The 12,917-nt window shown below is 51.7% G+C and overlaps 1 protein-coding gene across 1 annotated transcript in view; it reads right to left on the bottom strand.

The window, feature by feature from the left end:
• TRIM2 (tripartite motif containing 2) overlaps positions 1–12,917 on the bottom strand; it is a gene marked incomplete at its 5' end in the record, with an annotated part of 59,331 nt that overhangs the window by 32,055 nt on the left and 14,359 nt on the right. The window contains 3 exon segments of the mRNA XM_014588518.1: positions 6,578–7,301; positions 10,626–10,806; positions 11,820–11,971. Coding sequence (XP_014444004.1) covers positions 6,578–7,301; positions 10,626–10,806; positions 11,820–11,971 — 1,057 coding nt within the window.

Raw genomic sequence — 12,917 nt, 5'->3', positions numbered from 1 at the left:
AGGAAGCGAGAAATCACCCTCCCAGGGGGGATGGCCACACCACAATCCCTTCTCCTCCATTCTCCTCTCGGGATCTTGGGCACGCACACACACGCGCCCGGAGTGAGTTTAAGCCACTGGGTCCGGGACTTGAACCACGGTCAACTACATGGGAGTCCAGTGACATAGCCATTATGCTAACTGCTGGTCCCAGAATTTATTTTATTTAAATGTCTGAATGATCCCCAAGAGATTATAGCTTCAATGCAATCTCTTTGAAAATCCCAATAACGTTTTTTGGTTTTTCATTTTGCTAGAGGGTACCTATGCACCCCAGAGAGAACCACAGAGAAGTGCAGAGAGACAGACAGTGAGTGAGCACCCCCAGGGAGATGGCCACACTGCAGTCCCTGCCCATTCTCCCTGGAGGACATGAGCACACAGCTGTGGTGGGTTTTCCAAGCCACCAGGTCCAGGATTCAAACCCGCACTCAGCCATGTGCGACTCAGCCCCCTTAGCCACTATTCAACCAGCTTACCTCCCACCATGACATTTTTCTACAGAAATAGAAAAGACAGTCCTGAAATTCATAGGGCACCACAAAAACCCCCAAATGACCAAAGCAAATCTGAACACAAAGAACAAACCTGGAGCTATCACATTATCTCATTTCAAAATCAACTTCAAATCAGTAACAATCAAAACGACGTGGCACCGGCATACAGACAGACACACAGACCAACGGCACAGAACAGAGTCCTGAAATAAATCTACACGTTTACAGTTAATTGCTTTTCTTTTTAAAGAATTATTTATTTTATTATTATTATTATTTCTTTAATTTGACCAGAGAGAGACAGAGAAAAACAGAGAAAGTGAGAAAGCACATCAGCAGGTCCAGGACTCGAACCACGAGTCATGCGGGAGTCCATGCCACCTGCTGGCCCCTAGTTAGCTGATTTTCAATGAAGATGCCAAGAACACACAGCGGAGAAATGGCTGTCTTGTCAAAACATGGTGCTGAGAAAACTGGATGTCCACATGCAGAAGAACGAAATTAAACCCTCAACCCACACCACCTACAAAACCAACTCAAAATAAACACTTAAATGTGAGTCCTAACACCAGAAAACATGAAGGAAACAGAGGGAAAAGCTCTCACGACAGTGGTGTGCGCAACGATGTGTTTGGGTCACAAAGCCAAAATAAACAGCTGGGACAATGTCACACTAAAAAGCCGTACAGCCAAGGAAGCAGTCGCTGGAGCGGAGTCCATGAAACGGACTACACCAATATTTGCAAACCATACGTCTCATAAGGGGTTAACAGCCAAATATATAAAGAACTCAAACACTGCAATGGCAAGAAAATAAATAACCCTATGGGACCAGCAGATGGCATAATGGTTATGTCGCTGGACTCTCACGGAGTCAACTGCAGTTTGAGTCTCACATCCGGCGGCCTAGAACTCATGCCAGGTGCATGTACGTGTGTGCCCAAAATCCCGAGGAGAATGGAGAAGGGTTAGGCGTGGCCATCCCCCTGGGACATGATTTTTCACTTTCTGTCTCTCTGGAGCGTGCACACACCCTATAGCGAAAGTCTCTCTTAAAAAAAAAAAAATAATAATAATAAAGAAAATAACCTGATTAAAAACTGGGCAGGGCAAACTGGTGGCATGATGGTCCCCATGGCTGGCTGCACGGTTAGAACCTTGGACCCGGCAGCTCGAGGAAAACACCAGCAACATGTGTGTGCGTGCTCAAAATCCCGAAAGGATGACATGGAGGAGGATGGCATGACCGTGCCTCAAGTGGGATGCTTTCTCCTCTCTGTCACACTCTAGTGAGGAGAGCACGTATGCTCTAGCAAAAAAGGTGAAGACTTGAATGGGCATTTCTCAACACGGTACGTGTACACGGCCAAACGTTATTTTTAAAATGCCATCACTAACCATTCGGGAAACACGAGTTAAAACCACAGTGAGAATCACCTCACACTTGTTAGGAGGGCCGTCATTAAAAAGGCAAAACATAACAAAGATTGTTGAAGATGTAGAGAAAAGGAAACCCTGGCACCACCTAGTGGGAAGGTAAATTAGAACAGCCATTGGGGCCTGCAGGTGGCATGGTGGTTAAGGGTGCTAGACTTCCACATGGCCAACCGTAGTTCAAGTCCTGGACCTGGTTCTTTTTAAAGAATTATTTATTTTATTATTATTATTATTTCTTTAATTTGACCAGAGAGAGACAGAGAAAAACAGAGAAAGTGAGAAAGCACATCAGCAGGTCCAGGACTCGAACCACGAGTCATGCGGGAGTCCATGCCACCTGCTGGCCCCTAGTTAGCTGATTTTCAATGAAGATGCCAAGAACACACAGCGGAGAAATGGCTGTCTTGTCAAAACATGGTGCTGAGAAAACTGGATGTCCACATGCAGAAGAACGAAATTAAACCCTCAACCCACACCACCTACAAAACCAACTCAAAATAAACACTTAAATGTGAGTCCTAACACCAGAAAACATGAAGGAAACAGAGGGAAAAGCTCTCACGACAGTGGTGTGCGCAACGATGTGTTTGGGTCACAAAGCCAAAATAAACAGCTGGGACAATGTCACACTAAAAAGCCGTACAGCCAAGGAAGCAGTCGCTGGAGCGGAGTCCATGAAACGGACTACACCAATATTTGCAAACCATACGTCTCATAAGGGGTTAACAGCCAAATATATAAAGAACTCAAACACTGCAATGGCAAGAAAATAAATAACCCTATGGGACCAGCAGATGGCATAATGGTTATGTCGCTGGACTCTCACGGAGTCAACTGCAGTTTGAGTCTCACATCCGGCGGCCTAGAACTCATGCCAGGTGCATGTACGTGTGTGCCCAAAATCCCGAGGAGAATGGAGAAGGGTTAGGCGTGGCCATCCCCCTGGGACATGATTTTTCACTTTCTGTCTCTCTGGAGCGTGCACACACCCTATAGCGAAAGTCTCTCTTAAAAAAAAAAAATAATAATAATAAAGAAAATAACCTGATTAAAAACTGGGCAGGGCAAACTGGTGGCATGATGGTCCCCATGGCTGGCTGCACGGTTAGAACCTTGGACCCGGCAGCTCGAGGAAAACACCAGCAACATGTGTGTGCGTGCTCAAAATCCCGAAAGGATGACATGGAGGAGGATGGCATGACCGTGCCTCAAGTGGGATGCTTTCTCCTCTCTGTCACACTCTAGTGAGGAGAGCACGTATGCTCTAGCAAAAAAGGTGAAGACTTGAATGGGCATTTCTCAACACGGTACGTGTACACGGCCAAACGTTATTTTTAAAATGCCATCACTAACCATTCGGGAAACACGAGTTAAAACCACAGTGAGAATCACCTCACACTTGTTAGGAGGGCCGTCATTAAAAAGGCAAAACATAACAAAGATTGTTGAAGATGTAGAGAAAAGGAAACCCTGGCACCACCTAGTGGGAAGGTAAATTAGAACAGCCATTGGGGCCTGCAGGTGGCATGGTGGTTAAGGGTGCTAGACTTCCACATGGCCAACCGTAGTTCAAGTCCTGGACCTGGTGGCTTGCTTTTCTCGCTTTCTCTCTCTCTCTCTCTCTCTCTGGTCAAGGTGAAATAAATAAAATTTTAAAAAATTATTTGATTAAAAACAAAAGAACAGCCATGAAGGAACAGTACAGAGGGTCTTCAAACAATTTAAAATAGAACTACCAGGGCCAGCAGGTAGCAAGTGACTTGGTGGTTAAGGTAACCCTAACTCCCACATGGCTGACCACAGTTTGAGTCCTGGACCTGGTGCCTTGAAAATCGTGGTGGATGTGTGTGTGTGCATGTGTGTGCGTGTGCCCAAAATCCCAGGAGAAGGGATTGTGAGTTTGAGTCCTGGACCTGGTGCCTTGAAAATCGTGGTGGATGTGTGTGTGTGCATGTGTGTGCGTGTGCCCAAAATCCCAGGAGAAGGGATTGTGAGTGGCCATCCCCTCCGGGGGTGAGGGGGGGGGTTGATTTCTCACTTTCCCTCTCACTGTCTCTCTGTCTGTCTCTGGTGAACCCATGCTCCCTATGGGAAAAACCTAAGAAGAAAACAAAAAAATAAAGAGGTGCCCTATGACCCAGCAACCTCAACTGGAATGTCCCTGCTGTCGCCTTAGCAAATTAAGACAGCACCTGCATTTTCATTTCATTACTAAACTCGCACAACACGGTATATGCCAGGTACTATTCTAAGCGCTCTACAAACATGGAGACATCTAAACACCTTTCGGCCGGGGCCGGGGTCACTGAAACAACATTTCAGAGCTGGGGACTCAGACCCGATGCCACGGTTCAGCCTCCATCCTGGGGGAGGCGGGACACCTTGGAGGGACACATGTCTCTCCGCACATGGGCATCAGGCTTGGCAATAATGACGCATAGTAATAACCACACAGCGAAGTCTCGGCTGCATTCACTGGGCATAGGCGCCTTGCCAAGGTGCCATGCCAAGGCGGTCGGAGTTCTCTCATGTCACCCCCAGCAGCCTGCTGAGGGAGGTGCTATTTCGTCCCCTTGGTTAAAGAGGAGGAAACAGGATCCAAAAGGGGTACACTGGCTGCTCAGCAGGCCAGGAGGACCTGGCCTCACCCTGCCCACCGCCTGGACAAGTGGCCTGGGGTCGCTGCAGGGAGAGGGGAGGGAGGCAGAGAAGACATGATTATGTCACTCTACTCCCACATGGTCAACTGCGGTTCGAGTCCCAGACCCAAAGCTTAAAACTCACTCCGGGCACGTGTGTGTGTCCAAGATCCTAGAAGGAGACGGGATTGCAGCGTGGCCATCCCTCCTGGGGGATGATGCCTTGCTTTCTGTCTCTGTCTCTCTGGTGAGCACATGTGCCCTATAGCACAAAAATCTCTCCCTAAAAAAAACCAAAAAACTCACGGGATGCATGTGCGCGGATGCATAAAACCCCGGAGAGGAGGGAATGGAGGAGAAGGGATTGCAGCGTGGCCTCTGGAGGGTGATTTCATGCTTTCTATCGCTCTCCTGACGACTGCACGTGCTCTATACCAAGCAAAAAACAAACAAAGAAAACTCTCTAAAAAGAAAAAAAGGAAAAAAGAAGGCAAGGCAAGGAAAGGAGGGGAAGCAGCAGGTAGACCCTAAGTCCCTTCGCAGTTCCGGGCTCCGCCCACACGTTGGGATGTGGAACTTCCAACAGCCCCAAGACTGACACCTTCGCACTTTCTCTCTCGTTTTATGGACGATTGGCCAAGGCTCGAGTAAGCGGTGGAACTGGAGCAGCTGACCTGGGAGGCTCGGGTCCCGCGTCCACTGGCCCCTCTGCGGGGGCGGGGTGCAGCCTCTGCACCCTAGGCCGGGGACGTGGCGGCTTCCCTGCCCGATGCCCCAGCGGCCATCACACCCCGGCTCAGCAAGGGCCGGCCGAGTTAGCGACATAACGCAGCTCTGCTCAAGTACAAGCCACGGAGGGACGTCCGAGCTTCCCGAGGGGGTCCACGGAGACAGGCCTGTGGTCAGGGAAGCTTGGAAGAGCTACCTGCTAGCCCTCCCTGCCTCAGAGACCCCGCAGCAGGCTCTAAAGGTTCTCAGAAATTCTGCAGTGAAGATAACCTTTGTTCATTTAGGATAAGGGCTCCCCCATTTACCTGAACCACAGAACTGTGTCGCTGCATGTCAGCTAATGTGCAGGGAACCACTCCTCTTTTTAAAAGAGAGATTTTTGCTATAGAGTACCTGTGCTTGCCAGAGAGACAGAAAGGAGAAATCACCCCCTGGTCACGCCGCAATCCCTTCTCCTCCATTGCCCTCTCGGGATCTTGGGCATGCACGCACACATGCCCGGCATGAGTTTTAAGCTATCGGGCTTGGGACTTGAACTGTGGTCGACTAGTTGGGAGTCCAGTAACGTAACCATGACGCCACCTGCTGGTCCCAGGAGCCACTCTTTTATAGATACTGCAATGTCGGAAGGAACCAAAAGCCAGAGAGCAGACTGCCAGCTACTTTTGGATACGAACCAAAATGTAGAGTCTTTTTTCCCCCCTTAAGACTTATTGACCAGCCTGTGGCCTGGTGGTTAAAGGCCGTTGGATCCCACAAGACCCACAGCAGGGTTTGAGTCCCGGCCCAGGTGAGTGTGTGTGCGTGGCCGAGATTCCCAAGGGCGGGGAAACGAGAAGGCCCACGGCTGGCTGTGACCCTCCCCACGGGATGCTTTCTCCTCCCCACTTTCTCCGGCTCTCTCCAAGAGAGTGGGTGCACCCTCTGGAAAAATGTTTCCTTTACATAATCAAGCTCTGTCATTGATATTTGTTTTCTACGACGGGGTGGAAGTGAGCAGCAATAAATCAGGCAGGGGACGGGCTGTCAACCCCCAAACCTCTTGGCTCACCTGCTCTGTCCCGCCTGAACCCCGGTACCACCCACTTCTCTGAGTTTCTACCCGCCCTCCCTTCCAGGGGCTGCAGGTGCCCACACTGGCAGCACCACCGCCCTTGCCCACCCCTTAGGTGCCGACTCCCGCCCGCCAGCCCCCTTGCTCCCCGCAGAGCCCGGCTCCCCCAGGCCTCTCCTTACCCACTCGGAAGATGAGATCGTCCTCGATGGGGTTCTCTTTTCGCTTGCCGGTGCTGTACATGCTGGCGGGCCTCTTCACCGCCTTCTGCTTGACGTGGCCGCTCCCCGGGGACTTCACGCGCCTCTTCACGCCCTCGGTGGTGGGAGACACGTCCGCCGACCGGATGACCTTGAGCTTGAACGGGCTGCCGCGGATGTGCTGGTCGTAGAGTCGGAGCGACAGGGTGAAGTCGCCCTCCTTCTGGACGGTGTAGAGGAACTCGTAGGTGCCGTTCTTGTTGTCCAGGATCTCGCCGTCGGCCACGCTGCCGTCGGGCGTGCTCAGCTCGGCCGTGATGTAGGCGTTGCCCGTCTTGCACAGCTCCCCGTCCTTGTCCTTGGTGGTGATGGTGACGGACATGGGCTGCCCGATGATGGTCTGCCGCAGCCCCTCGCCCGTGGCCACCGTCTCCGAGGCCACGGCGTTGGTGGTCAGGATGGTGCCCAGGTTGTGGATGGACTTCTTGAGCCCCTCGGTTTCCACGATGAAGTCCAGCTGGTCGTTCTCGCGGGGGTGCAGGGGGAAGTCCTGGCCGGCCAGCTCGCTCAGCTTCTCGCTCATCTGCTTCTTCACCAGCAGCACCTCGGTCTCCGTGCCATGGTTCAGGGCCTGCGCCGTGAAGCTGCTGCAGCTTTTAATGCTCTCCTGGCCCTGCAGCAGGGTGTCCAGCTGCGACTGCAGCACCTGCGGGGAAAGCGGGGTGAGCGCTTCCGGGCCGGTAACTGGGTCTGCACCTGCCGCAGAGGCGTGGCCGGGTGGGGAGGGGGTCCACCAGGAGCAGGTTCTAATGGAAAACCCAGCACCGCCAGCCCCACCCAGGTTCCCCACACCCACACTGGCGTCGCCGTCTGCGGTAGAGGCCGACAGAGCGAGCTGCAGCTGGCCTGGGAAATAAGTAGTCACTGACAGAGGTGTTCCCTAGGGCCCAAAGCTCCCTGTCACCAGCCACCAGCTAAAAGGACAGAAACCAAACACATGAGAACGCTCCACCCCTGAGACTCTGGGCAGCTTGTCCTCCCGGCTCTGCAAGCGGACTGGCAGAGGCAACCAGGGCTGCCCTCGGGTTCGGCTTGGAAGTTGAGGAACAGGTCGGGGTGGGTGAGGGCCATGAGGAGCCTGTTGTGCATTGTAATTAGGGAAGAAAAACAACCCGGTGTACCTCCAAATCCTGAGAGCACTGCATTGTACTCGGCCTCGCCTTCTTCTTTTTAAGCATTGTTTTATTTAACTATATTTATTTATATATTTATAATTTGACCAGAGAGAGACAGAGTGAAAGAGAGAGAGGGAAAGCGAGAAAGCAACCCACCAGGTCTGGGACGTGAACCATGGTTGGCCATATGGGAGTCCAGTGCCCTTAACCACCATGCCACCGCCTCCTCACCTGTCAAAATTATAAGCCCAGACTTCGAGGTCACAGAATCAGAGCAGATATTTGCTGAAAACAGGAAAGGACCAAAAAAATCGCTGAATGTATTTAAGGACCCGCTGGTCCGGTTAGCTGCTCTTAGAGTGGGAGCACATCCTGCGAATAAACCGGGCGCACCCATGCCCTGATCCAGGGCTGGCTGAAGTGGGAAAGGGAGGTCAGGGAGTCACCTGCTGGGGCGACCAGCTGCTGGGGAGCTGCCTCTCAGTCACTGTGGAGAGGGCCTGAGCAAACATGTAACCTTGCTCAGGTTAACAGAGGGCACCGGGCCCAGCAGATGACAGTGACGTCTCGGGCTCCCATGTGCTTGACTGTGGTTGAGTCCTGGAGTCGGCAACTTGAAACTCTCTCTCTCTCTGTCTGTCTGGCGAGCACACACACCCTACAGCAAAAACCTCTCCAAAAAGAGAGAGCGAGAGAAAAAAAAATAGGCACCAGCAGGGGGTGTGGTAGTTAAAGCACTGGACTCCCACATGGCTGACACGGTTCGAGTCCCGCCCGGACCTGGGGGCTTGCTTTCCCACTTTCCTCTCTTCCTCTTCCTGTCTGTCTCTGGTGAGCATGTGTGCCCTGTAGCAAATTGGGAAAAATACTACTACTAATAATAAACATACAATTAAATAAATAATTATTTTTAAAAAAATATAGAGGGCCCAGAATGAGCCTTACTCAAGAAAATAAGTAAGGACTTTTTTTTTTTTTTTTTTTTTTGAGGGGGAGAGGTTTTTGCTATAGGGCATGTGCGCTCACCAGAAAGACAGAGAGAGACAGAGACAGAAAGTGAGAAATCCCCCCCAGGGGGTATGGCCATGCCACAATCCCTTCTCCTCCATTCTCCTCTCGGGATCTTGGGCACGCACGCACACACGCCCGGCGTGAGTTTAAGCCACTGGGTCCGGGACTTGAACCGCGGTCAACTACATGGGAGACCAGCGACATAGCCATTACGCTAACTGCTGGTCCCAGAAAACACTATTTTCTAACTCAGGACTACAGAAGGGGCCCAGGATAAACCCCAAGAAGAGCATTTACAACACGAGAAACAAATGCCACCCCAGAGAAAAGATTACTTGGGTCCCCTTGGTGCCACCTCTAGCCATCATCTATTGTTGATAACACCCCAAATTCCTGAGAAACTACCCCCATCTCAACCAAGCTTAGAGAAGTGTCGTTACCCTCCCGGCTACGACCAGAACTTTAAAGAGGGGCCAGCAGATAGTGTGATGGGATTGGATCACACATGGCCGACTCTACGATTCTTATTTTTTTTTTAACATTCTTTTTAAAAAATTGTTTTATTTGGGACCAACAGTTAACATAATGGTTATGTCACTGAACTCCCATGTAGTCGACCATGGTTTGAGTCCCAGACCCAGTGGCTTAAACTCATGCTGGGCGCGTGTGCGTGTGTGCCCAAGATTCCGAGAGAATGGAGGGGAAGGGATTACGGCATGACCATCCCCCCTGGGGGGGGGCGATTTCTCGCTTTCTGTCTCTATGTCTCTCTCTGTCTCTCTGGCGAGTGCACGCGCCCAGTAGATAATACCTCTCCAAAAAAAAGAAAAAGAAAAGAAAAAACACAAAAAAATTGTTTTATTTAACATTATTATTTTAAAAAAAGAATTATTTAATTTTATCTCTTTTTCTTAATTTGCTACAGGGGATGTGCAATAACCAGAGAAAGTGAGACAGCAAGTCACCAGGTCTGGGACTCAAACTGTGGTCAGCCATGTGGGAATTCAGCATCTTAACCACCATGCCACCTGCCAGCTCCGATGGTTCTTAAAAGTCATGCTGGGGGGACCAGCAGCTAGCATAATGGCTATGTCGCTGGACTCCCACGTAGTTGACCGCTGTTCACGTCCCGGACCCGGTGGCTTAAAACTCACCCCGGGTGCGTGTGCGTGCTTGCCCAAGATCCCGAGAGGAGAATGAAGGAGAAGGGATTGTGGCGTGGACATCCCCCCTGGGGGGGTGATTTCTCGCTTTCTGTCTCTCTGTCTTTCCCGTGAGCACACATGCCCTATAGCTAAAACCTCTCCAAAAAAAGAAAAGACAAGAAAAGAACTTTAAAAAGAGATCCTCTCTGCTACGAGGAGTGAACCTGTTCAAGTCTCAGTCTGAATACTCTCGTTCAGTACGCTTACTCAGTACTCTTGCTCGAACCCTAATAAACTGAGATTCTGGTAAGTTCTTTTGTGGCCTGTGCACTGGCCCCATGGCCCGACTGCACCTTACGGCAGTCACAGAAGAAATAAATAAAAAAACCTTACGGGGCAGCAGGTGGTGCTGTCCCACAGGCCAACTATGCAATTCAAGGCCGACTGAGGGCTTGAAAATCACACCAGGCACTTGCGTGTGCGTGCCCAAAATCTGGAGAGGAGAATGGAGAAGGGATTTCGGTGTGGCCATCCTCCCTGGGGGCGAACTCTCACTTTCCCTCTCTCTCGCTCTCTCCTGAATGCATGCCCTATAGCAATAAATAAATAAATAAATAAAATAAACTTCAGAAAGAGGCCGGCTAAGCCGGTGGGGGGCAGAGCGCTGGAGCCCTGCTGGGCGGGGACTGCGCGGCCTACCTTGTGTTTGAGGCCGTAGTTGACCTCCAGCTCCATGAGCAGCACGCTCTTACGCACGTTCAGCGTCTTCTGCAGCTCATCGAAGGTGGCGTGGATGTCGTCCACGATGCTGGCCTTCTGGGCCGTCAGCTGGTGGATGATCTCGGAGATGAACTGCAGAGCGGAGTCTATTTCCGGGAGCCTGGGGGCAGTGACAGATCAGCAGCAGCAACCGGAGACAGTCCCCCATCCACCCCAATGCCACACTTTGTGAAAAATGTTCTCTGTGCCTTTCATCATCTTTAAAAAGGAAGAGCCAAAGAAGAGACCGGGAAAGAGGACGTAGGGATGCCCTTGGGAGGAGACGGGGTCCAGGTCTGTTTCGGTCTCCCTTCCATCAGCCCCTGTTAATAGCTGACCCGACAGGGGTGCCGCAGCCTTGGAAAACCATCATAGCCAGACTGCTTGTTCTCCATCGCAGGGACTGCCCTGTCCTCTTCCATGCATGGCCGTGACACCAAAATGTCTCAAGATGGCCAAAGGTCCCTGGGGGACACAGTCACCCCAGCTGAGAGTCACTGTTCTAAATACGTAACTTCATCTCTTTTCCCAACCACATAAAAATCTGACCCACACTCGGAGTTCCCTGGGAATGTCTCCTGACGGTGAATGAGTACAGAATGACCACCTTTGTCATCCCAGGATGGTTGGTGACTAGATTTATTCAGTCTGCCTTTCGGTGGTGCACTCACGCCCCACTCAGCTACTCCGATTCTTCATCTCCACGCCAAAGAAAGCCAGGAAGCAAGCAAGAAAGGAGAAAACCGAGCACTCACGGCTGCTCGAGGCCACACTGCAGGCTCGGAGAGAAGCCGTGACTACCCACACGCTGGGCCTGGACACGTGTCCAAACCCACAGCTCAGACAAGTCTCCTAAGGGCCTGCTTTCAGGCAGGAACTCCAGAAATCGGAGAACATTCTGGAAGTACTTTCACTCATTTGATCACACTGAAGTACTGAGACAGAAATGCCCCCGCTGCTCAGGGCAGGCCAGATTTTATCAAGGGGCAGGGGCCACTTCCTCACGCTAGTGGACGACTAGGCCCATGGCCGGGGGGACCAAGCCACAGGGTAATGGAAGCCGGTGCTGCGCTGGGCAAGACCCTGAGGCCAGGCCCCAGGACGGATGCCACCCGAGGCGGGGAGGGGACGCACCTTTTGTTGACGGCGTCCAGCTGGACCTGGAGAGAGGCCTTGTGCTGCTCCACCACGTCCCTGAGCGGGACCGTGGGGTGCTCCGCGTGCTCCCCCTCAGTGCACTCACGACACATGGCGGTCTCGCAGGACTGGCAGTAAAACTCCATCACCTGCAGGTGACACGGGGACAGCTCCTGGGTGACACTCACTCTACGAGGCGCCTCCTCGTGCCGCTCATCTCATTCTTACAACCACACCAGAAGTTGAAGCAAAGGAATGATTTTATTTATGGTAGAGTGCATGCGAGTGCGAGAGAGAGGGAGAGAGGGAGAGAGGGGGAGAGGGGGAGAGGGAGAGACGCCCCTGCCTCAGGCCGGGGTCCTGCCGCAATCCCCTTCCTCCAGTTCTCAGCCGTAGGATCTTGGGCACTTGGGCGTGTCTGGGGAGCAGACATGTCTGTCTGACCAGACCAGGGCTTCGAACTAGGGTAACCATCATGGTCACCCCTGACCAGTGAGCCACTGAGCCGGCCTCGGTAAGGATATAGTTTTAGGGGCCAGGAGGTGGCGTAGTGGTTAAGGCACTGGACTCCCACGTGGTTGAATGTGGCTCGAGGCCCAGACCTGGTGGCTTGACACTCATGCTGAGTGCAGAGAGGAGAGGACGGAGCAGAAGGGATTGTGGTGTGGCCATCCCCCCTGGGGAGTGATTCTCACTGTGTCTCTCTGTCTCTCCAGTGAGCACACACGCTCTATAGCAAAAATCTCTCTCAAAGAAATCTTTTTATGTGGCAGTTCTCAACCACGGGTGGTTCGAACTCCAAAGTTGCTGAACTAGCCAGAACAAGAGTTTTCATGGGGCCAGGAGGTGGCAGGTTGGTTAAGGCACTGGACTCCCACATAGCTGACTGCCGTTTGAGTCCTGGATTCTGGTTGGGTTTAAAACATTTTAAATTAAAAAATAATAATAAATAAAATTAAATAAGTATTCTTTTTTTTAAAAAAGTTTTTATGGAGGACCTATGGGTGGCATGGTGGTTAAGGTGCCGGACACTCCTACATGGCCGACCATGGTTCAAGTCCCAAACCTGGTGACTTGCTTTCTCACTTTCCCTCT

The sequence above is a fragment of the Tupaia chinensis genome, unplaced genomic scaffold (assembly GCF_000334495.1).
Source record: "Tupaia chinensis unplaced genomic scaffold, TupChi_1.0 Scaffold000283_2, whole genome shotgun sequence".
In the NCBI taxonomy this organism is placed as follows: domain Eukaryota; kingdom Metazoa; phylum Chordata; class Mammalia; order Scandentia; family Tupaiidae; genus Tupaia; species Tupaia belangeri.
Note: the sequence above shows the minus strand (reverse complement) of the source record. Positions and strands in the feature narration are given on the sequence as shown.